Source organism: Galeopterus variegatus, unplaced genomic scaffold, assembly GCF_000696425.1.
Source record: "Galeopterus variegatus unplaced genomic scaffold, G_variegatus-3.0.2 Scaffold72, whole genome shotgun sequence".
Taxonomy (NCBI): domain Eukaryota; kingdom Metazoa; phylum Chordata; class Mammalia; order Dermoptera; family Cynocephalidae; genus Galeopterus; species Galeopterus variegatus.
Window position 1 is genome coordinate 321,560 of NW_007726183.1, and position 26,345 is coordinate 347,904.

At 36.3% G+C, this 26,345-nt stretch overlaps 1 protein-coding gene across 1 annotated transcript in view; it reads right to left on the reverse strand.

Moving 5' to 3' along the window:
- The window catches only part of DGKB (diacylglycerol kinase, beta 90kDa), a 551,962-nt gene that overhangs the window by 25,528 nt on the left and 500,089 nt on the right, over window positions 1-26,345 (reverse strand). Inside the window, exons 23-24 of the mRNA XM_008578087.1 lie at window positions 3,651-3,771; window positions 2,457-2,517 (exon numbers count right to left, since the gene is read on the reverse strand). Of these exons, the coding sequence (XP_008576309.1) occupies window positions 2,457-2,517; window positions 3,651-3,771 (182 nt within the window). The remainder of the gene's footprint in view (window positions 1-2,456; window positions 2,518-3,650; window positions 3,772-26,345) is intronic.

Consider the following 26,345-nt stretch of genomic DNA (forward strand, 5'->3'; position numbering starts at 1 on the left):
ATGGATATTAAACTCCCCTTCTCCCTAAGAGTTCAAAAGGATGCAAAGAGTACTCAGGGAAGATATTTGGTTCCATTGTCCTTTTTTTAAAACTTACTCTCTGGTTACCAAGTCTTATAAAAAATGGCCTTTCATTAAAGACAAGAATTCTACTATCACACCACCACTACCATCCTGCATTACGACCACCATCACCACAGTTTTATCACTATTTCCACCATCATCATCATATTTTTACCTCTTCCTGCCATTAGGATAACCATCTCCACCCCCACAATACCATCACCACCAACATCGCCAACATCACCCCCACCACTAACAACACCTTTAATATTCATGTGAATATAAATGTGAGCGTGGAAGTGTCCTTTGGTGAGTGAAGAATAACAGACACCATGTAAGTCTGTACATGCTCATAAAGGAAGAAAAAGGACCTTTTAAAAAAAAAGATATTTGGAACCAAGGAATAGCAGAAGACATAGGAAGGAGCCAGTTTAGAGAGATTTTTAAACAAGTTTGTTTTACTATTATTATTACTATGAAATAATGGATTTCACAGACTTGAGTTCAGATGGCTGAAAGGAATATACTCAAAACAAGCAAAAAGTTTTATTTATGTGCTGTACACAAAGGCCGAGCCAATAGCACCAGAATACAACCATTAGAGAGAGAAAATTAAAAATTCCTTCTTACATGCTAATCTGTGTTGTTTGGAATCCGCAGCTAAAGTTGTTTGAACTAGTGTTTGACAGAAGGGGTTTTAATCAGAGTTCTGGGTATGATTGCTATATCTGCTATACACCCGACCCTGAGTAAATTATTTAACCTCCTACAGCCTGTTTTCTCCATTTGAAAGATGGTGATATTCATTACTTGCAGTTTGTGTGAGTATTTAAGAAATATTCACATATATCACACGCACTTAGCACAATGCTTGTGTAAGATTAAGACCCTCCCTGTCACTCCCTAACCAGTATCTCCCCATCCTAACTACTCAGGAAATGGCACCGTCATTCACAGGTGAGAGTTAACCTCCATTTGATTCTTTCCCACATCTCCCATCCCCCACCCCAAGGAAACTCATTTGGAAATTCTTCCTGCTCCACCTCCAGACTGCATTTCAAATCCATCCACTTCCATTCTCCCTCTCTATTGCATCCATGCCAAAATCTAGACCGCTGGGATAGACCCGTCTCCCAGCTGCTACTCAGTACAATCCATTCTCCACAAAGCAGCCAATCTGGACTTTAAAAATGGGGGAGAGTGGGGAAGGAGGAATTGGTAAAGGGACATGAAAATCAACTACATTGTATATTGATAAATTAAAATAAAATAAAATAAAAATGGAAAGCAGATGATGCTTAAAGCCTTCGATAGCTTCCTATTGAACTTGGAATCAAATGCTAACTCTTTACCATCATTTTTTTCTACGTGATCTTTCCCTTGTCCACCTTTTCTACATTACCTCTTACCCCATCTTTGTCAAAAAGGTGGACAAGGGACAGATCATATAAATGATGGTAGCAAAAAATGATGGTAAAAAAGATGATGAAGAAAAAAAAATGATGGTAAAATGATTTGAAAGACCAAATTCTAAAAGCTTTGATCACACCATCCTCTTTACTGTGTCTTTGACACTGAGCTTTTGGCTGCGTCTTTTCAAAGATGTCTTCCAGATCCTCTTATCTGAAGTAGTATCCTCCATACCCCACCCCTTTCCTCTTCATCATTTCTCCTTATTTTTTCATAACTTTTGTAATCTGAAGTTATATTTATTATAGATCAGTTTGTTTGTTTGTTTAGTCTCCTGTATATCAGAATGTAAGTTCCTTGGAGACAATAATATTGTTGATCTTGTTTATGTTTTTATTTCCAGTGCTGACAGCAGTGCCTAGCATGTTTTTGAAATGTGACAAAATATTCACTATTCAAATGAAAATCGAAATTTGGGGAGGCCAAAATGTCTGACTTAAATAACATCCCATTATGGAGAAAACAATTATGACAGACAATAGAAAGTGGATTTTTTTCTATGTAGAAGGAAGCCCTCAAATCCCCCCATGGAGGCAAAAGAACAGATGAGTAATAAATTCAGGGAGACTCATGTCTGAGGGTCACACAATAATTTTCTCATAAGGTGTCCTGAAATAAACACAAGAAAGCTTAAGAGAAATTTATCAATATTTTGTCTAGTTCCAGAGCTTATAATTGGTCTATGGTATTTAAAAGTTACACTTAGACTAACACAAACATTCAAAAGCTAAATCATTGCCAATGGAATATAATGCCTATGCGATGGCTATGATACACAAATTTAAGAAAAAAAGGTATTTGTTGACAGGTCCTAAAGAAGTCAAGAAAAATGATTAGATATCGTAATTATTTAATTATAGGACTATACAGTGTCTGGAAAGCAAAGTGAAACTGACGTAGCATTTCAGCTTCTCTTTACTCACTGTGCATGGAGTCTGCATCCACGGTTCCCCATCGATCTGCATTGGCAGAGACTTGCTAGTCCTGGGGGAAAATATTTTATTTTAAGTATAACTCTGAAATACTTTATATAACAGACTATATGTAAGAGATAAGATAACAAGACCAGTGAAGGCAAATAGGATAATAGATGGGCTCTAAAGTTATGTCTTCTGAAAGAGGTTGCAACTCTTCACTCTAAATGAATGCCCTAAGTGAACACCTTGGTCTAGGAATATTAAGAGCTTGCCAGTAAATGTCAATGCCAAAAGAAAAATGTCAGGGTTTGTGTTTAATGACACAACAGAATTCCTACAGCCAAACGAGCCTCTTTGTTTTCATGCCCCACATTGAAAACGTAAAGAAAAGGTGTTTGATGTTTCAGACTCTGCAGTATCAACACTTTTATTTCAATAACATCAGTTATGGCTGGGCTACAATTTTGTGGTTTCACCCTAAGTCAAAATAGACTTTTTTTTTTTTTTTAATAAAGGTGAAATTTTGGAAAAAATTTTGCAAATGTTTAAAGTTAATGCACACTTGATCTTAGCTAAAAGACAGAGAAGTGAAGGGAAAGTGGGGGGAGGCTCTAGCAAGAAATTGGTAAAGGCCCACAAAAATGATTACATTGTGTAATGTTGAATATACAAATTATCCCGATTTGAGCATCACATCTTGCACACAGGTATTGATATTCAATGCTGTACCACACAGAGGTGTACAATCAATTGTCTCAATAAAAAAATAAAATTCATCCATATATCAAATTTTACTGTACGATAATTCACTATTTAATTTTACAGAAACAGTGTTGTACTTCAGTCCAGAAAAAATTAATGGTGCCTCAACAGTGTTTTCTTTGGGTAATTTCCCAGTAAATATTCTGGTGCTTCAGTAAGCTAAAATGGGTATGTATGAGTTTAGGGGGGATAAAATTTGTATGTCAGAATTAGTGCATCAATGGTAGTCAATAAGAGAGAATTAGATTCCAATGAACCTAACTAAGAGCTAACCAATACTTTGTAAAATTTGTCAATTTCCATCATTTTGAAATATATCCATATTAATCACTTATCTTTGGAAGCACAAATAAGACAAATGGTGCTATCAGAGTCCTGCATACTTTTAATCAGTTTGTGGCTAGGCCACGCCAAACCCATTTACAGAGAAAGAACTACCTGATGACCACGGAAGAGCACTGAGCCAGCCGCCGGCCAGCACTTTTCAGTCCTGTGTATATTTGCCCCATCTCCATGGCTCCTTCCAAGCCAACCACCTCCAGCAGCTGGTCACTCAGATCTGAAAGAAATAGATGCTTTGTAAGTTACTCTGTGTTTGCCTATGTCCACAATTTAGTGTCATTAGATATTATGAAGATAGAAAAATGAAAGCCACTTTGCAAACAAAGCTTCTTGAAAAGATGCCCAACATCACTAATCATCAGAGAAATGCAAATTAATACCACAATGAAATATCATCTCACTCCAGAGAGAATGACTATTATCAACAAGACAGAAAATAAAAAATGCTGGTGAGGATATGAAGAAAAAGGAACTCTCCTACACTGCTGATGGGAATGTAAATTCGTGTAGCCACTGTGGAAAACAGTATGGAGGTTCCTCAGAGAACTAAAATAGATCTACCTTATGACCCAGCTATCTCACTACTGGGTATATACCCAAAGCAAATGAAATCAGCATATCAAAAAAAGTACACCACCTGTACTCCCATGTTCATCACAATGCTATTCACAATAGCCAAGAGATGCAATCAACATAAATACCATCAACAGACAAATGGGTAAAAAAACTGTGGTACACAGGAACAATGGAATACTATTCTGCTAAAAAAAAGAAATAATATCCTATCATTTGCAGCAACATGGATGGAACAGGAAACCATCATGTTAAGTGATGTAAGTCAGGTAAAGACAAATACCACATGATCTCACCCATATGTGGAATCTGAAAAAAAAAAAAAGTGGTTCTCATAGAAGTAAGAGAGTAGAATTATAGTTACCAGAGTCCAAGAAAGGAGGGGGCTGAGGGGGAGGAGAGGAGTGGACTAACGGGTACACAGCTATGCTATCTACCCTAAGTGAATCACCGTGCACTACATGCATGTACTGAAACAACACACTATATACCACAAAAATAAATATATAAAATTGGAGAAAAAAAAGAAAGCTTCTTTGTCTTAGATATCAAAAGTAATAAAAAGATGGCCTACTTCTGTAACTCTCAGTTTAACTAAACCTTGAGATTCTGTGAAAAACTGTTGTCAGCTTATCCTAAAACGAAATGGGAAGAATAGATGCAGAGCCAAATAATACCAAAAAATATACCAGTAGTTTTTAACATCAACAAACTTAATGTTATTCCACATGTATATATGGAACACTTATACATCCCACATCAGACATTTGGCAGCAAAAACACATTTCAACACTATAAATAAAGTATGAGGATATACTGTCAAACATGATTTTGTTAAATTACTCAAACAAGAGAACTTAGAGACCATGCAGTAGAAGCTTCTCATTTTATAGATTAGAAGACAGTCCCTAAATCACTGCGTGACTAGTCCATAGTCATAGGTAACTTTGTGTAGAAATTCAAGAAACAATAGAAGCTTCCTGAAATATTTTTCTGATGTTAAGGAATATTCTATCAATATACTGTGTGGTAGTAGATTAGATAATTAGCACAGTGCAATCATTCTTCTTATTATTATTATTTTATTTTAACTTCTCAATACACATTGTAGCAGATTTTCGTGACCTTTTTCCCATTCCTCTTCCCTGCTCCCTCTCTCTCCTCCCCACCACATCATATCTGTTCACTTGTCTTAACAAGTTCAAGGAATTGTTGTGATTGTTGTGTCTTCTTCCCCCGCAAACCCTTTATTTGTTTGTATCTTTACTTATTTATTTATTTTTAGCTACCACATGTAAGTGAGAACATGTGGTATTTCTCTTTCTGTGCCTGACTTGTTTCACTTAATATAATTTTCTCTATGTCCATCAATGTCATTGCGAATGGTAGCATTTTATTCTTTTTTACAGCAGAGTAGTATTCCATTGTGTAGATATACCACAGTTTCCTTATCCACTAATCTGATGATGGACATTTGGCCTGGTTCCAACTCAACTCTTGGCTATTGTAAATAACGCTGCAATAACATAACAGAGAACGTTAGAAAGGGGCTTATAGTAATAGGTATCAATTGTTGAGAGTTCAATAAGTGCCAGTCACTGAACTATTTACTTTCTAAGTATTATCTTATTTGCTCCCTGTCAAAACCAATTTAAGACAAATATGATTATCTGCATTTACCAATAGAGAAGCTGAAAATTAAAGAAGTTAACTACTTCATTCATGTTTACATATGTAGGAAGTGACAAAGACAAAATCTGAACCCAACCCCTTTGATATGTAACCACTAAGCTACATTTGATAAATAAATCATATGAAAAGAAGAGACTTTAAAAAAATTATGGAAATGTTTCTTACATAGGGAGGGAACTTAAACTGTGTGAGCTTCAAGGTGACTTTCCAATCTGAAGGTGTGCACTCAGCTGGAAAGCAGGAGTTGAACTCACATCAGTAGAATGCCAGAGACTCCTGCCCAGTGAGAGTCATCTGCTCACCTATTTAACTCAGAGTGCCAGGACCCTCGATTTGGAAGCAGGAGTCTTGGAACAAGTATATGGTTCGTTTCTATGTTAATATTTCTATGTATTATGGTGTCATTTCAAATGTAAATAGATTTCATATTGTTTTAGAAGCAGAAAAAACCAAAGGGGGTGGCAGACACTGGGAGGCATGATTATGATAGAAGATAACCATGTAATTTCTGGTCATAGCTGAAGCTGGGCTTGTAGAAGAGCAAGCAAATGTGTTTTGTGTGTAATCCATTTTGTACAGAAAACCTTCACTCCTCACTAATGACTTCATTTTAGCATGGAGTTCAGAGATGTTAATGATTCATTTTCAGTGTAGTTCAACTGCGTAGTGAGTAGCACTTTGAAATCTCAAAGTTCATGTAGGCCCATGATCACTAGCAAATTTAATATAAGCACTTAAAACAGAATGTGTCACCAAGCCACCATTTTTTTAAGTGAATGATAAAAACTTATTATTTTTAAATTTTAAACTGTAGCTGCAGCACCAGATTACTCCAACTAAAAACAATTTTTCAGCTACAAAATCAAATGTTAACAAGTCATAATAACTTAAAGCATCCACCTTGCTGTTCTAAATCCTATTTAGACTTATTTCTCATGAAACTTATTCTGTGTTTCTAGTTTAAATTTATGTTGCCAAGAACAGATGGACAAGGAATGGAAACATATTCTTTCAGCTGTAGCCGGCACTAAAATGTGCTTGGCTCTATAGCCTGAGTGTTAATATACGCATTTTTTATATATATATCAACCAGAAAGTGACATTGTGGCAAGCAGTAAAGCCCCAGATGTGTGCCTGGTGATATTTATAAAACAACCATCACCACCACCACTACCACGGGATTGGAGTTCAAACTCAGTATTGCAGATTTTACACTGACTGATTCCTAAATAGGTAAAATTTTATGCTAATTTTTGTAATGATCTGAGGCTGGTTGATGGGAACTATTCAATAAGAAATGAAACACTTTCTCACAACAGAGTTTATCTGTGAGCCCTAACTTTTCCATGAATCACAGGGATTTGTCTGCACGCACACCATATTGCTACCGTCTACCACCCTCCTTCTGATTTTTTTTTTTTCTTTTAATTTGTCTTTGTTTTTTTCCCCCTGGAAAAAATGGCCTTAAAATCAATTCTACCATTAATAATCAGACTTATTAATGGTAGTCTTTGTGGATTTAGAAGACTTAGGCTTTCAAACATTCATGCTCTTGCTAACACAAAGATTTGTATAGGAATAGTGGAATGCATACTAACTGTAGCAAAAGTAAACAAATACCATATCCTTCTAATTAGGTGTTCAGGAAAAAGACAAAAACAAAGACAAAAAGAAACTTTAAATTTTTTCTGCACAAATTTGCTCCTGCAACACTTCCACATTTTTTGACGCAGCACAATCTGTGATGTCTGTATAGAGTTGATGCTCCCTATATGTTATCTTTGAGATCAGGGTCCTGACTAATTCAGACAGAGAGAGAGAGTTTCTATCTGTATAATTTTGAAGTCTGTTTCTACATGTAGTATCCTCTGAAAATATCAAAGACTTCCTCACCTCACATTATAGCTAAAATTTATTTTAAGTGCAGTTCTATGAGATGTCCTAACCAACCGGATTAATTTATTTCATTGGTTTGTTATCTGGCTATTGATATCATATTTAAGAGTAGGGGTAACAAATCATAGCTCATGGACCAAATCTGGCTCACTTCCTGTTTTTGTATTGCTTGCAAATTAAGAATGGCTTTTATATACAATTATGGGTTGCTTTATGATAGGGATACATTCTGAGAAATGTGTCGTTAGGTGATTTTGTCATGTGAACATCATAGAATGTACTTACACAAACTTAGATGGTACAGCCTACTATACATCTAGACGATGTGATAAAGCCTATTGCTTCTAGGCTACAAACTTGTGCAGCATGTTACTGTACTGAGTACCGTAGGCAACTGTAACAGTATGGTAAGCTTTTGTATATATAAACATAGAAAAGGTACAGTAAAAATACAGTATTATAATCTTATATGGGACCACCATCATATATACAGTTCGTTATATGTAGAGCGTGACTATATTTAAAAAGTGGGAAAAAAATTTTTAAAGAATAATATATTATGACATCTAAAAATTACATAAAATTTAAGTTTTAATGTCCATAAATTTGTTTTTATTGGAACACAGCCACACTCACTCATTGAGATTTTGTCTGTGTCTGCTTTCGTGCTACAATGGCAGAGCAGGGTAATTGCAACAGAGACCACATGGCCCACAAATCCTAAGATATTTACTTTATGGACCTTAACTCTTTCAGATCACTGAGGTTTTTACTTTACCATAATGCTAAATGGCACCACAGTGGCCTGAAAAACATAATGTCCCAACACTAATGCTACAGTGTATGTACCCATGTTAGAGCAGCTGTTCTCCACTATGGAGTCTTATCACACTCATGTACTGTGAAGTTTGTCACAATCCATTTGTTGTTTATCATGAAACACCAAAGTTTCCAAATAACTTTATTACGAAAGAAACTAGAACAGCTTAACATTCAATTTTATGCTCAGTCATTGCATTCTGGTTGGCTTTCTTGAGTGTGGGAAAAAGCAGTAGAGCCATAAATAGGAAGGCAGAAGTTGCAGCCAGACCTGGAGATCCAGGTAGGAGTCAGCCTTACCTTCCAGAGCCATCTGTCAAGCACTGAAAAATCCTGACACACTGATACTGAGATGCGTGTGTGTGTTTGTCCTGAGGAAGATATTGCTTTTGTTCAATTTAATAATATGAGCAGGTTTTGAAGAAGAAAATAGCAGGTTTCTGAAAGTTACGTGTCTTTTCAAATATCTCCATGGGGGTAACAGAAGCAAGAGAATCTTCCAAATTAGGTATTTTTATATTTAAAATAGAAAGTCTGTAAGAGGTGCTTCAGAGGGAAGAAACTTAAAAATCATCAAAATTGGGTCATATTAGAGAAGGATTCTTAACACAGGTGTGTGAATCTGAATGGGGAAAAATGCAACTTTATTTTCACTAACATGTAATTGAAATTAAGTATTTCTTTCAAGTATAAATTCAGGCAAGAAATCATAGTTGTAGTAGAAATATGAGTACTTGTGATTTTGTTACTGATAGATATCACAGATATTCCATATCACACTATAGTAGTTGCAAATATTTCTTTTTTAAAGAAATAGTAACCAATTTTAATAATCTGCAATCCCAATATCTTCAGTAGTCTCTATAAAATAATACTTTAAATTTTATTTAACTTGAACTCTTTATTTTTATGCAATTTTCAAAAAGCCGTTTATGCTCTTTATTATTTTAAAATGTTAATAATTATTGTCTGTTGGATTTTTAAAGTTAATTTGTTAATAAGGAAGTACATATATTACTAAACCAAAATTTTATTAGTATTTCACTATAATTGGTTTCCTTTTTAGCCTATATATTTTATTTTATGAATATTAAAACATTAGTCTGAGAAAAATCAGTAGCTTTCATCAGAATGGCAAAGAGGATTATAGGACAAAAATGGTAAGAAACCCTACTTTGGAGTGGAATTTGCTTTTGACTTTGTACATCTTTTCTTGAACATTGTCAGTGCTGCATTATTTTGTTACACAGGTAAAATCTGAAAGTCAGAGGCACAGATAGATTAGAGAACACAGGAGCAACACAGCTAATAAGTGGGTAATATTTATTCTTAGCTTAGTCTCTTCATTTTCAAGTTATGCCCTGATAATATGTCTCATTATGTAATTGTTTCAGACTGCCATATGTGAGGGAACAGAAGAGTACGCATTACAAACACAGACTGGGTGTGGGTTGTAGCATTTCATAGAGTATAGAGGGGACTGAAGGGAGGGGAGGGAAGGTGGATCAGGGTAGGGCACACCCCTTGTGCATGGTGGCGAGCACTGTACTGCACCCCTGAGGGGAGCCATGGTAGGTATGCTCATCCACACAGCAGGGGTGTTTGTAATCACCAGAAAATGCTGACTATATCCACTTATTAAGTCCTTTTTTGGCCATGACAAAACCAGGTTAGCTATGGAGTTGTACCTTCTTAGTGTATGTAGATTACATGTCTACCAGCAACACTTCATTTTTCTAGCAACAATTTGAAACATCTGAGGATTCAGAATAAACTTTTAAAAAGGCAAGGTATACATGAAATTTATCTACTGAAGTGAATACTTCAGGGATTTTCATTCAACATGTCCATCTATTGCATACTGATTCTTAATTTAGATGTACTTTTCACAAGCATAAATAGCTGTTTTTCCTGACTTAATAAATTAGAAGGTAAGAATTGAAAAAGGGAGTAGGTGGAGAGAACTTCAGCCAAAATTTATTAATATGGACACTGTGTTTCACAGTACGAGTATGTAAACTTAAAAGCAGATGTTTAGCACCTTAAGGAACATGCTATACAATTGTGGGTTTATGAACAAGAGAGAGGAAATGGGGAGGATTAATACATGTCCTGCATGCCTACTAGGAACAGGGTTCTCTGATAAGGGATTTACAGATATTTTTCATTTTTAAGACTCCCAACAATCCTTTGAGGCAGGTATTATTCTCATTTTATTGATGAGGAAACTATGTCACTTGTTCAACTCTTCACATATAATTGAAAATCTGGTTTTCCAACTGGGTATGATTGACTTCAAATCCCATGTTACTGTACATACTGACAACAGCAAGAACTAACAGACTAAACATTATTCGTGATGGAACAGAAAAAAATACTATAAAGGAATATATACACAGCACCTTAAAATGGTGCTTCTAACAATCCTACCACTAAAGTGTTTCAGGTGTCATTACCAAATTAAAACATATTGCAAGACTCTCATATATAAGATTACTACAGGTCATGTGTGAATTATACTCTGAACAATCTCTATAAGAAGGTTAAGAAATGCAAATTACTTTTTGGAAAGATTTTTAACCAAAAAGGTTAAAATGTAAATATTAAAAAAGATTAGAGAGTGGCACATAAATGGATTAACTAGAATTATTTGGAACTCTAGCTGTGTAAAATATCCCATTCCCTGTTGAAATATGAAAAATTAGAGGTTAAGATATATATACAGAAATATATGAAGATACATCAAAAAGTTAAAGAAGAGTCATATTATCTTTTAATTCTTCTGTTTTTCCATCAACTTTTTGAAGTACCCTTGTGTATGTGTGTGTGTGTGTGTGTGTGTGTGTGTGTGTACATATAGCAGAATCACATGCCTGACTTTAAAAATGACTTTTAAAGAATGGATTTGATCATCTCTTTCAAAGCCATCTGGTTTTTGAAAACAACCAGCCAGAGCTAACTATAACTTGATGTGTTTTCATTCTAAAATTCTGAACTTCTCTAAATGGATCAAAAAAAAAAGTAAAACCAGAAATCACAGTATGGCATATTGTCAACAACCTCCCTATTGTGACCAAAGCAGCTCAGGGCCTGCAAACCACTTTGTTATGGCGTACTTGAAAAGTGAACTTCCCTGTGGGACACACAACCCAAGAAAGCATAAGCATTTCATTCGCAAGACCCATAGAGGACTAGTTTAAAGACGTCCCACAGCAATCCGTTGCTGTAACTGGCAATGTGTATGATCAGTAAACGTAGGTAGAGAGTCTAGGAGCATAAGCTAGTAGCCAATATGAACACCTCTGCCTCGGGGTTCTTCAGTCGGTTTGTCCCCGTTAAGCTCTGTGGAGGGACTGAAGGCTCTTGCTTGTTTTCTGTGTGAATGAGCCGTTAGAGTGTGTGGGAATGTTTTCACAGCATCGTGCCTCCTCTGCCCTCTTCTATAAACCGAGCTACTTCACGTGTCTCCTCCTATTAGTGCCATCACTAAACAAAGCAAGTGCTCATGAATGAAGGCTGATGTCAGCAAATTCTGAATAGCTTCTGGAAGAGCATCTGCACCCTGACTCTATGCCAGTTAAGGGAATGCAGCCACCAGGGAGATCACCAACTCTTATTGTCCTAAGAATCAAGCAGCTCCAGCAATAGAAAAACAAAACAAAACCACACCCAAATTAAAATACAATTTACTAGAGGGCAGTGCCAAGATTACTTTACATATGACAACATAGTCTTTACATTCAGTTTTCAGAAGCACTATGATTATCAGTTATTTTCTTGAAATATAGAATATAATGTGATGTTTCTACTGTCCTTTAATTTTAATTTCAATGAAATACAAAAACACTTGTGAGAAACAATAATATTTTTAAAAATATGGTAATACATTTGAATTCATAAACTTAATGGTCAAAATTAAAATAAGGCCAAAACATAATGTTGAGGAGTAGTTATTTACACTAAACATTTCCCTGTATAACAGATCTGTTTTTAGTATCCATCTATCCTGGTTACATATAAATATTATACTCCTAGTGAGAGATTGAAAGACTATTATATATTTGGGGTTATTGTATATAAAAGCATTGCCAGTCAGAAATAAATCTTACTGTCCTGGCAGTTTGTCTTCAGAGAATAATCTACATGACTAAATAGAACTAATTTTCAGCAACCTTCACTTGGAACTTTTTGGTCCCAGTAAAATATAGGATCATATCCTGAAGTCTGGTGTCTTACCAGAGAACCCTTGAGAACCTGCTGAGTTCAAGGCTCTGTGCAACGGGAATATCATGGCTTCTGCTTAGAACAGTGTGTGTGTTTAAGGAGTTTTACTTTTCATGCAGCAGTGAGGACCCCTCGCTCATGAAGTCAAACATGAACTGTTATTGTCTCAAGCAATAAACACACTTCATCATGTCATCCTTTCCTCACCACTTAAAGATAAGCAGTTCTTGACTCATCAGTGCTTCTAGGAAATAATTATTCGAATCACAGAGGACTCTGCTTAACTTGGCTTTTAGTTTTTTTAAAGCTTATAACAGATCGTGGACAGATGGACAATCACTTCAAAGAGGCTAGCTGTTAACAAGTTAGTACAACTTAGTGTACACTTGAATACTTCTATTTTGTATACATTCTCCTTTTTTCCCTTTCTTATGCAGTAAGGTAATTTAATTTTATGACCTTACGTCTACAGAAATAGAATTGTATTACTATCTTGGACTACTAAATTGAATTAATGTTGACATAAATAGTTTTATTTGGATGAAATTTAAATTAATTCCATTTGTAAATACTTATAAGAAATACAATATCCTTTGCCATGAAAGAAATCCTTTCCACATATGAAACCACTTAGAAGAGAGAACTTGCAAGCTGCTACTGGATAGGAGATTTTCAGAATCTAGTCACCTCATAACACTTATTAGTCATGTACTGACAAGTTTCTGAAGAGCTTGAATTTTAAAAAAATAAATAAGCCCTTGTATACAGACATGTTGAGAGATTCAGATAAGAACAAAAAGTCTCTGTGAAAAAGTTTTCCTTTACATTAAGAAAAAGTCATTTTATTGTCAAAAAAGAACTGCACTGATAATCTAGTTTTTAGAAAATACAGTAAAATTCATGACTAATAATAATGCAAAAAGTAGAAATGGAACATTAAAAGTACTTTCACCCCTAGCAACACTTGACAGCATAAGAGAAATTCAAATGCAAACTTTCAGATTTCCAGCACCGAGAAACTAAGGACTTTTCCTTCGCTTGCAAGGAGTTGTTTTGGAGGGTGGGGAAGCCAAAAACCCCTTTCATAGTCCAAACTTTGCCAATATATCTCATTCTTCTTCTACCTCCTCTAACAAGAGTTATATCCCTTTTTAAATAGTTTAAATACTATTGCATTGATACTTTTGGTACAAAGAAAAATTTATTCTATTTAGTTGTATTCTTTTCAAACTTATTTGTTTAAAAGGGCTTCACTGTACTGGTCTTCTAGCCCTTCATACAGCAGAACAAAAGCAGTTCTATGAAAGAAGACTAAACTTGGACAACCGTTAAAAAAAAAAAAAAGCAAAGTTCCTCTCTGTTTTTATCAAATTTGATTGCTGCAGCTGTTCCCAGTTTCTGTATTTTAAAAATAGCCTTATTCAGTGTCTTGTTGGCTAAAGGCCAGAGTGCCATTAGAACATGCTGTACAGAAAACCTCTATTCAGTTACAGATACAGAAATATATTTAAGATCAGTGGGGGTCATCTGCAGCAAACACTTGTAAAGGAAAATAGAATTTTAATGTGTTTGGACTGATCGCCACTTTTACCAGATAGTTTAAAGCTCTGATGCAGAATCCTATGATCTTTTTTTCTCTTAGGTAAAAATGCAGAGTAAGTATTAGCTTCATTGGAATAAAACATTATTAGAAAGGTCTATTTCTCAAATAGCAATTGTATAGCTGAGGTACACATTTCAAAGAATACCTACTAGTGGTTTCTGTTTCACAAGCTCAGAGGCATCCATGCAGTGGAAAGGTAGATATTATTGAGCAAATGTTACAAATGGAATCATAACTTCTCTCTGATATAGGCCATCTAACTAAGGTCACCAGGTATGAAATAGACTGATCTGCTAAAAGAAAATGAGTCTAGGGACACATTTTAGACTGTAATTTCATACTTTTGGGCTTAAAGTGTGTGGGGATAGGGTCAAAGAACTGATTTATTCAGTGGAGTTTCAGAGTTGACCTTCACGTCTATTCAATTCTTTCCTTTTTCTTCAACAAAATATTGAAACTAACATTTGGAAGTAAACAGATTCATACAAAAGTGTTAATTTGAGTTACAAGTAAAACTAATTTGTCCTGCAAGAATAATCAGTAAAAAGCAGGAATTTTTGAATTCAGGAGTTAGAGTAGTAAGAAAGAATTAGAAAGAAGAGGTCTAGGGAGAACAAACTTTCCTTAGGAAAATGTACACCAGTTGTCAAGGTGTGAAGGATCTGAGAGATTTTACCTTCCTTGAAAGATAAAATGTTAGCCTCACACAGTTTTGCAGAAGTTGGCAGAAGACATGAGTATCTCAGGTCAGAGACCCAAGACTTTCTTGGAGCAATAGCAGTAGCCAGAGTATCAACATTTATATCAGTCCCCTGACATCAGTCCAATTTCCATAGAGTGAAAAAAAAGGTCCAGGAGGTACCTGCACATATAGTGGAATGCATTAAAGAAGAGAAACTCTTAGCTTATGGAACATTTTATAATATACAATAAGCCTGCTTGTTCATTTCCCAGCTGTCAAACTCGTTCAGGAATGAAGCCCTATTGACACTTTCCTGGTCATATGTGAATTTCCACCATGATGGTTTTGCAGTAAGGGAGATATCAAAATATTTCATAATCAGCAAGAGCACTGGTCAAGAACACTAGCTATTGCATTGAAACAGGGTCCCAGAGGCCTGTAATGTACCAGGCATTGACCCTTTTGTTCCTGGATCTGGAGAAGTCTGGAAGGTCCTGAGGAAGAATTGAGACTTGGAAGATCAGAGCCAATTGTATGAAAATATTTAAATAATTTAATACTTGGTGTAGCCACACTGAATAGCAGTTTCAAGAGAAAGGTACTGAACTGAAACATGTCTCAGATATTCTCATTTCTAGTCCTAACTTTTGCTTTAGCAACAAGGGTAACCTTAGGCAAGCCATCTAGTATTTCTGGGACCCAATTACCTTATCTCTAAGAGAAGAACAGCCTTACCTTGTGATTGTATCTCTTGTTTCAGTCAGACTCACTGTAATTTTCTGGCTCATTCTCTTTCTTTCTCCCCCAGACTAAATATACTTTATGCATAGATGATGCAATTATGAATTCTGTGAATGCTATACTTTTGATGGATTGAGACATTTCCATGAGAATAGTTTTCACGAAATATTGCAGGTAAACCAATCAAGAGAATCAAGAGTGGTGTGGCCCAGATGGAAGACATATGACTACAAACACTGAACGGATGAAGGGATGCAGAAAGAATAGAAAAAAAGAACAACAAATAAAAAAAGTATGGTATAAGGAAGTATTTGGGTGAGATAAATGCAAAATATAATTAGGCTAGACACTTCAGGAGAGATTCAGAATATGAGCTTTCCCATCATGGCATCAAAGGGGGTAGAGCAACTAGGTCAATAGTCTGCAGGTTGCATGGGACAGGATTGGACTCATTGTGAATCAGAAGCAGAAATAAGACCCAGACTGGTCTTCTTCCCACAAGGAATGGAGACAAAGATATGGTGCTTTGGTATTCTAGGTATAATGGAACCCAAAAATTCAACAGATTCAATTAGTAAGTAGAACAAAGCTGCACTATAACTGCATTGGTGGCAGCCCACTGTAATAGAGCTCTTTATTAGGCTATTAAATTAATACACATATTTTACTATGTTATTGCCTTATGATTTCTGAAATAAAAATAGTAGTGATGACAAAGTTTACAATTTCTTAGCTCTCTGGATAACAATGTTACAAAAGAAGACCTTTGTTATTTACCACATGCTCATCACAGTCTTGGAAATGACAAAAACAAGAGTCAAAACAAAAATAATTAAAGAAAAATATTAAAATCATATATTTAAGTTACTAGGCTAGGTACTGAGAAAATGGTGGTGAGCAAGGCATACACAGGGATCCTTAAAATACAATATTTCAATTATTACGATAACTGAAAAGGAGGCATTCATACTTCACTGAAGGTTCAGAACTGGCTGTTAAGTTTGGAGCTCCTGGAAACCAACTTGCCACTGCATGGGAGGGGTCATTCTGGTTATGAAATGGTTTGAGCACTTGGATTCATCCATTCCTGAACCTAGTCATGGATTTTTCAGTTACATGAGCAAATATTTTCACTTTATATCTTTAAAATCATTTTAAATTTAAACCTTTGAAATATAAAAGGTCTAGTTTTGTTTAGCCAATTGTGTTGTTTCTTTCATTTGTAACTGAATGATTCCCCAGTGACATCACTTCTGATTCTTACTACTGCCAGGTTCATTGTCCTCAGTGTACTTTAGTGGTGTGATTCTCCTTCACTGATAACTTTAATTGATTTGTATGACTTAAAAAACAAGAATCTTGGCATTCAGCTATCCATGATCTTAACTTTATTTCTGTACTCCTCTAGGCAAATTCTCAGACCTTATCCAAACTATTTTCTATTCCCTAGATAGGCCTAACAATGTAGAAGGCCTTCCCTCCTCTCCTCGTTAAACTCTGCTTGTCCTTTAAGGCTCAGTTTAATACGAACTTTCCTTTAAGGCTTTCTCTTATGTCTTCAGTCCTCTGCTAAAAGTTATAAAAACATAATATCTTCGTGACCCCTTTGATACTCACCCTACACTGTGAGGTAGCCATCAGGGAATCAGAGATTCACATATTGTGGCCCCCAGAGTTTAAGGCCCAGCTGTTAAAAAATGACACATGTTGCTTTGCACTGGGTCATCTCATTGCCTGGTGGGCTACATACACCAGCTCCCCATTGTTGAGCATGATCATTATGAATATTTTAGTCCAACTCTTATTTTTCCTGCACATTACCCATGAAAGTAGTCCTTACTTTTGCATAGCTGTTATAAATTTCCTATTGTCCCTTTTGCTCCTTCTTGATTAGGAATTATGGCAAGAATTCTTATTTTTTAAAATTTTATATCTCCATATTTATTTTATTATATCATACATACTGTTTCATGATACAACATAATATATATATTATATTATATATAATTTATATACATATATTTTGTATCCATTTATTTCATCCAACAAAGTTACATTGAGCACCAATAGATGCTCAGTAGGTCAATATGTACTTTGGAAGGTGACTGAGATAGATGAGAACAGTAATAGTTCCTAATCTGAAAAAGACTGGTTTCCCTGAGAGAACTGACATGTTAAAAAAAAAATGTGATGTTGTATTTCCAAAAATGGAGAGTGTCTAACTCTATGGATGGTGCTTGGGGGTAGAGATATTTGGGAAAAGAGGAATTTAGAGAAAGCCTAAAGAGTAGTGAGACATGGGGTAATGAGGACTCTGTCATGAAGGGCCTTTTATAGATTGTGTCTGGGGGCCTGCAGCTCCCCTGTTGTTGACTGGGGTGCTGTTCAGATTTCTAAGCCAAGTAAAGAAGTGTTTAGATTGCACTTTAAAAAGAACATTTAGAAAGCTGTGGAATATGATATCATATCATTCAGGCTGCTGTAACAAAAATATCATAAACCAGGTGACTTATAAACAAGAGGAATTTATTTCTCATAGTTCTGGAGGCTGGAAAATCCAACACCAAAGTGCTAGCAGTGTCTGGTGAGAGGCTGCTTCCTAGATGGCTGTCTTTTCTCTGTAACCTCACATGGTGGAATGGATGAGCAAGGGATCTCTCTGGGGTCCTTTTTGTAGGGGCACTAATCCCATTTAGGAGGGCACCATCCTCATGACCTAATCACCTCCCACAGGTTCCACCTCATAATACTATCACCTCAGGGGGTAGAATTTCAACATATGAATTTCAGGTGGACATAAACGTTTCAGTCCATTGCAGGTGAATTGAAAGGAAATGAGGTAAGACTCAGGGTGATCAATTAGAGAAGCACTGAAACAATCACAGGGAGAGATGATGAGGAGTTAAAATAAGGCTGTGACCAGGTGCATGAAAGTGGAAGTTGTTTAGGAGGTAGAACCGAAAGCACCATGAACCTACAGATGGAGAATGTGAGAAGGCAAAAAGATTGCAGGGTTCAGGCTCATGAGACAAGCTAATGGTGATGCCACCAATCAAGATGGAGAAGCTGGGGGAAAGGCAAGTAGGGAAGTAAAAATCATGGTTAAGTTTGGTTTAGGACATGCTGATATAGTGGGTTCTGTGGAACATTTGCACAGAGCTCTCTCCAGAGAGGACTTTTTGGAGAACATGTATCTGTAGACGTGAACACTATTTCCAAATTATCACTTTTAAGGAGGAGAATCATTGTGTTGCTTTGGTGTTTCTTATTCTGTCTTTAGATTCCCAAATGCACAACCTGGCACAGAGCAGACAATCGATAAGCATATGCTGAATTAGTAATAATGTACTGTATTAAGTACACTTGAAGATTTCCTGATAGTCTTCTGTAAGAGTCTCCAAAAGAAAGATACACTCACCTTTAAATTTGGTTTACAATGAGTGCTAGCTGGGAAAGAAATGGCTAATTATTTCAGAGAAAATTTCTCAAAGTGACAAAAGTATTCCTTTTGAGTAAAGGTAAACATCGATGGATAATCTTTCATGTAGCAATAATTTCTTAGATTTATCTAGCTCTGTTTAGTTTCCCACATTTTCATGATTTAATATACTCATAGCACCTACGTGCTTTGCTTAAGCCATTGTTAGTGAGCTACATTAGCTGGATTTTCTTTTTACTTGTAATCCAGAGCATTGCTTTCTGATACAGTTTTACAGATGGGGGGAAAAATCAGAGAAGATAAGTTGTTTGCACACAGTTATACAGCAAGTGTCTAGGGTGTTTCCCATGATACCATAATTCTTTCTTACATCTCAAGGATACTGATGCAAACATTCTTTGCATATGTCATTAATTAATAATATCTTACCAAGTTACTTCTAAAAGACAAAAGCTATTGTTGTCTAACCATTTTCTTTGTTGAAATCTCCTTTGTCATCATTACTAATTTTTCTCAATCCTCATGATTTGAGAATACTGATAATATTTTTACTGACTGCTCTAAAGATTGAAATACTTTTGCCATATACTTTGGAATCTTTTAAATAGCATAAATAAGTTAGGAGTAAGTTTATAACAATATGGTAAAATGTTACATAGCTGCCTACTAAATGTTTTGTGTTTTCAAGTATTTCCAAAAATGAGTACAATTTGGTGCCACTTTTAAAACTTAAGAATTCTTTCTTTGAATCAGAAATAGCCAGGTACATATTTGTCATTATAAGATGCTAATCATATCATCACATTGCTAGTTGTTAGAAGTATTAACATGAATTTTGAATTCTATTAAATGATGATTTATTTTTTCCAGATAAGTCACCATGCAAGAGGCACTTACTTATTACACATGTTTTTCAGCATATGTTGCAAGTTTATTTTAATGCTGAAGAGGCACATTATGATCAAAGCAGAATTCTGCCCAATTTAAACTGTTCCAAGCTATTTTCATACATTCACTCATGTAATACTGTAAGATTTACATTAAAATGAACGCTTGTCTACAATTAAATGATTCAGTCAACATTAAAAAAAAGGTGCAAATGTGTGCAATGTGGCAAAAAAAATCAACAGATGTGCGAATGAGCTCTGCTTGGGGGCCAGTATCAAAAAGAACAGTAGCCAAAAAAAAAAAAAGAAAAAAGAAAAAACAACAACAACAAAAAAACAGTTCCAGAGTTTATTCTTTCTATCCTCCAAGGTTTTTCTACACCTATGTTCAAGGAAACACACACACTGACAGTCACGGGCTTTTCTCTTATGATGATAATTTGATAAGCCAATAATAAATTGGGCTGAGGAGCAAATAATGATAAAATCAATCGTAGAATTTAGAGATGAATACATATTCTGGTTTTCCTTCATTCCTATAGTCCTCTATTCTGATAATGAATAAATTCTAGGCAGCAATGATTCACCCATGTTCAGAGAAGGTTACATATGTATAAACCAGAATATTTAGTATTAAAGCATCTAAATAGGGGTTAGTCAGCTAGAATATAATAACAAAAAGAAGAGATTTTGATCCTAGAGGTCAGCAAACCTGCAGGTCACTGCATACACGCAGTTATGAGAGCTGTATTGTGTGTAACTCTGGGAGTCACCATTTGCACCCTAGTCTAAATGAATGGCACCTCCTTGAATTTTATAGAGCACATCCTGCACAATCGCATGCACTGGGATCCTGAAAAACATCATGAGGCTGTAGAAAATGTAAAGAGGTTAGTTCAGATAGGGTAATTGAGATCAAAGTTCTTCTTAAAGCTTCATGTCTCTTTCCATAAGGTATATTTTGATGATGATTGGAAGGATGTCTAGTTTTCATCTACTTTAGCAGGTGTGGGGCAAAGAAAAACTCAATTCCAATTGGCAATATGTAATATTTAGACAATATGAACTTCTTGTCAAATAGCATCTACAGAAGGTACCATCCCTATTCTCTCCTCCCTCAGTGAATTGCAGGATATTTCTTCTCTCCTCCTTTAGTGAATTGCAGGATATTTCTTCTCTCCTCCCTTGGTGAATTGCAGGATATTTATCCCTTCATCATTTTGACTGAACTTCCCAGTGCCATATCTATTTAAGTAATTATAAATCTGGAAATGACACTCACTGACAAGCACATTCTTAGATAGGGGGAAAATGAGTTGATTTAATTGTATTTTAAAAATATTGTCCATTAATGTTTTTTCAGAATAATTAACATTTATGAAAATCATTGATCTATGTTATATTAAATCACATACTTAAAAATGAGCAGTGCTTTTGTTCACAAATTTCAACATGCTCTGCTATCATAAATGAAATTTTAACACACAGAAACTTGTATACTGAGGGGCCTTATATATGCATCCATAGTCACCTCTGATGTGACCCAAAGCTTCAGCTATTCTGATTTATTGCAGCTCTTCTACACAGTTCTACAAGTAGCCTTGGTGAGCTGAACCTTTTTAAGTGTGTCTATACAGACAAATCTGAGTGAGAAAATGATTAGCCTGAGGTCTTTGGTTAAATCACTGACTATGCTTCAGCCCATTAGATGAGTCCCCTTCCCCACACGCATTTTAAATTGAGAAATATAAAACTGCTGAGAAAATATAGGGTTTATGATTTGGTGAGGAGTTAATATGGCCTAAATTGCTTCATAAAAATATTCATTGGCTCTTTGCCCATGAGAACGAAAAGGTTCAAGCTCATAGTCAGCTAGCTAAAAGGAAGTTAAGAATGTTCTTGGAACATTAGGAAATAGCCACGACCCTTGTTGTCACAACAGAGCAGCAATTATTTTCTGCACAAAATAGAAATGTTAAAAATAGGGTCATGGGTATAGAGGGGAACGTATGCTCATGTGGATTAATTCAAAGAGAAAAAGAAATGTATTTCTATGAATTAATTCTGTTCTTCATCTCTAGTAGTTATTTTCTAGCAATTTTTTGACATGAGGGAACGTATTTTTATTTGGAAAAACTTTAAGCACCTGACTAAACTTTCACTGGGTGTTGAAGAAATATTGTTTTTTAAAATCTTATTTATTAACTTAATTCTGTCTCCATGTTCCCATTACTCTGTTCTATCAATAAATTTCTTTCTCTCTTTTTGGTTAATGCAAATTTTTATTTTGGAAGTATATACAATTTAAGCTATTAAAATTTGTACAGTATTTATAAATTAAATAATCATCTGAAGCTGTCTCCAGCAACTTTTATAACACATGATTGAGGAGAAAAATGACAGGGGCAGGCTATCAGTAAATTTCATCTCAGATATTTTAAAGGCCAATTTCCCCTCTAAAGATTATATCATAGCCTGAAAAGTTGGAAAACAGCTTCTCATTCTTGGTGTGTCATATTGCCACTGACATTCATGTTATACAAGCTTGCATTCTGCTGTCATGCACATATGGGAGTGAGGATACTTGCTGAGACTTATCCCGGTTCTGCCCCCCTCGAAGCACTCACAGCTCTTCCAGCTGAGGATGTCTTCCCAACTCCTCAGGACTCTTCCAAGGAGTCAGCTATGGTTCTACCCTGTTCTTGGGACCAACCCCAGTAAATGTGTGCCCTGCCTGGACCATCAGAATCTCTCCTATCTCTTTCCTTACCTCTTAAAGCTTCTCTTTCCTTAGGACACTTCATATCATCTGTTCTGGGAGAAGCCACAAATTGTTGGCCAGAGGGCTGAATCTGGTCCACAGAATTGTTTGGCTCATAGCATATCATGTTCTAATTTTTTCAATTGTTATTAACATTTTTAAAATTAAGTATATAAACATGTGATTCTGAGACTATCTTCAAAGACTGGAGAATCTGACAGCATTGGGCCAACTTGCTCTTCTTGCAAACCTCCTCGCCTTTAGACAAGGCACGTCCTTTTCATTCACCCAAGACCCTACTCAGGGTGCTTCACTTCTGGCCGCACCAGGCATTTCTAAGCTGTCTTCTGAGCTTAGATCCCCAACTGCTTCCACACTATACTCTGCAAAACGTCTCAGGACCAGAATATGGGAATGAGCCTTACTACATTTGGGAAGTACAGTCTTATTGCATCTTACTGAAACTGGGAATGGCAGAATACAAGTAGACAAACCAAACAGTTTAATTCTTTAAAGATATTGCATTACTGAGACGGGTTAGATAAACATGGTATGTGTCCTCACATGAACCATCTGAAATCCAGTTTCTTTATCTGTAAAGTAGAAATAATAATATATATTTGGTTGCCTCATTTGATTATTACAAACATCAAATAAAATAATATATGCTAAAGTTTAGCAAACTGTGAGATACAAGTAAACCTTATACTCATATTGGATAAAATTCATTTAATGTTGCAATTATTTTTGGAGGAGATGAGTGAGCAGGATCTCCGGTAGGTAAATCCATTTTAGCATGTGAGACAATAGTAATAAAGCACAACTTGCATCAGTTACTAGTATATACCCATTAAAGGAAAGACATATATGCTACAGAAAACATAAGTACTAGAGTAAAAAAGTGTGAGGTGGAGGTTATAGGTGTTGAAAATAACTTTTAATTAAATTCTTTTTAAAAATTATATTGTTACTCTTATTTGGTGTTGACAAAGTCTGTCATGCTTTCTTGCTGCCCAATACTTTTTAGGCAGCCTTTCTGTTTCAGGAATATAAGTTCTGCTTTCAGAAAAAAGCAGAAGGAAGGGCCGGCCCGGTGGCGCACTGCTGCAGTGCGCCGCTTGGGAAGTGCGGCGGCGCTCCCGCCGAGGGTTCGGATCCCACATACAGACCGGCCGCTCACTGGCTGAGCGAGCTGCGGGAGCCACACTGAGGGCTGCGATCCCGTTGCCGGTCCCGGTCCGGTACGGGCGCAACACTGAGGGTTGCGATCCGTTGCCGGTCACGAAAAAAGACAAAAAGGAAAAAAAAAAAAAAAGAAAAAAGCAGAAGGAAGCAGAAGCTCATTCTTCCTGCCTTCTTTGGGGTCATCTTATGATCCATCAGCATGTGACCTATCAGTGTGGGACTCATCAGAGTGTAATGCACCAACATGTAATCTAAGCTTTGCCAGTCAGGTGCACCAATGTGAGACATGAGCTTGGAATGCAGTGACTTGAAGAAGGAGGTGTAGACAGAAATGATTCTGGCCAGGACGGCATAGAGACATTCTGTTCTCTGAGGGAGCAGGGTCAGAGATCACAGGAGTAGCAACTCTGTCGTGAGGTGTTGCACCCATGCACAAAAGCAGAGACAGTAAGACTCTCTGTGGAAGAGCCAAGTGATGTACTTTGTGAGTGGTTCCTGGATGTGTGGCTTTAAAGCCAGATGCTTTGTCCTTTGGGAAGACTCTGGGACCACTAATATTAAATACATTCCTTTTCTCCTTACACATGTGAGTGAATTCTGTTGTTTACAAGTAAAAATCCTGACTGATATATGTGTCAAAGTAAAACTATGATTTTCATCCTGAGGTGGCAACATTTTTAGTTCCAGTATTTTATTGTACTTGGGAATCAGGGCATGAAGATAGTAAAGATGACAGTATAAATGTAGAACAAAAGAGGAGAAAAAAAATGGATTTCAATACTACATCTTTAAAGTAATCTAAAATATATTTTTTAGAATGAATGACCTTGGGCTGGCCCGATGGCGCACTGCTATAGTGCACTGCTTGGGAGTGTGGTGGTGCTCCCGCCGAGGGTTCGGATCCCACATACAGACCAGTTCCCGCTCACTGGCTGAGCGAGGCGTGGGAGCAACACCGAGGGCTGCGATCCCGTTGCCGGTCCCGGTCCGGTACGGGGGCGACACTGAGGGTTGCGATCCGTTGCCGGACACGGAAAAAGACAAAAAAAAAAAAGAATGAATGACCTCAAAACTTAAATATAACATAACAACACAATTTTTCATGTGATCCTTGAATATTTCTATAGAATTTTGTTTGTAAAGCTCCACTCTATGACCATCTCAGTAATATTTTATACTGATTAAATATGCAAGTTTTATTATATCAGTTCTGGGTCCAGATTGTTGCTCCTTAAGTTATTAATTGTGTGACCTTGAAAGAAAATTTAATCTTTGTAAGCACTTGTTTCTTCAACTGTAAAATGAAATAAAATACTTAATGAGAGAGTATATTCAACACACAGCACCATGCTTGGCACAGGACAGGCCATCAATAGTTGCTGTTAATATCATTAACAATCAAAAACCTTTAGTTGAACTTGAAAAATATTCCAAGAGTGGAACAGGAGTAGTGGGAACTAGTACTCAGGATTCTTGAACTGCTGGTGGAAGTGCTCTATTAGAAAGCCTTAAATATTCTAAGAGAACAAAGACTAGCCTAGAATAGAAAGTATATTCTGGGCCGGCCCGGTGGCGCACTGCTACAGTGCGCCACTTGGGAGCGCGGTGGCGCTCCCGCCGAGGGTTCGGATCCCACATACAGACCGGTTCCTGCTCACTGGTTGAGCGAGGTGCGGGTGCAACGCCGAGGTTTGCGATCCTGTTGCCGGTCCTGGTCCGGTACGGGCACAACACTGAGGGTTGCGATCCGTTGCCGGACACGAAAAAAGACAAAAAAAAAAAAAAGAAAGAAAGTATATTCTATTTAATCTTCATTCTTGAAGTAGGAGGGAGGAAGCATTAATGGGGTTCAAGATCTACTCCAAACAGCTCCCCTCCTTATTACTCGATGCAAGGGATTGTCAAGCAGCCTCAATTTCTCCCTCTTTATACACCCTCTCCTCTCCTCATTCAAGTTAGGGGCTGATGTTTCTTTGTGCCTGTGTATACCTATATGCCAGTATTTCTGAAAGTTCAAAATGAAAACAGTTGCATTAATTTTAGAATAGTTTAAGGAGCTGGTTTTTATTGGTTCCTTTCTTCACTTTTCTGCATTCTAGCTTTATCTCTTTAACTTTTGAATATGGGAGTACTAGGTAGCCTCTGCGGCTAGCTTGCTTCTCCAGCTATTCACTGAAAACACTGCTAGTGTTTGTTCAGTTCTATTCTTCTGCTCCCAGCATTGTTAGAAATAAACAAGAGGACATTCATAGCCTCCTGGATATGGCTACTTTATTTTATTTTATTTTT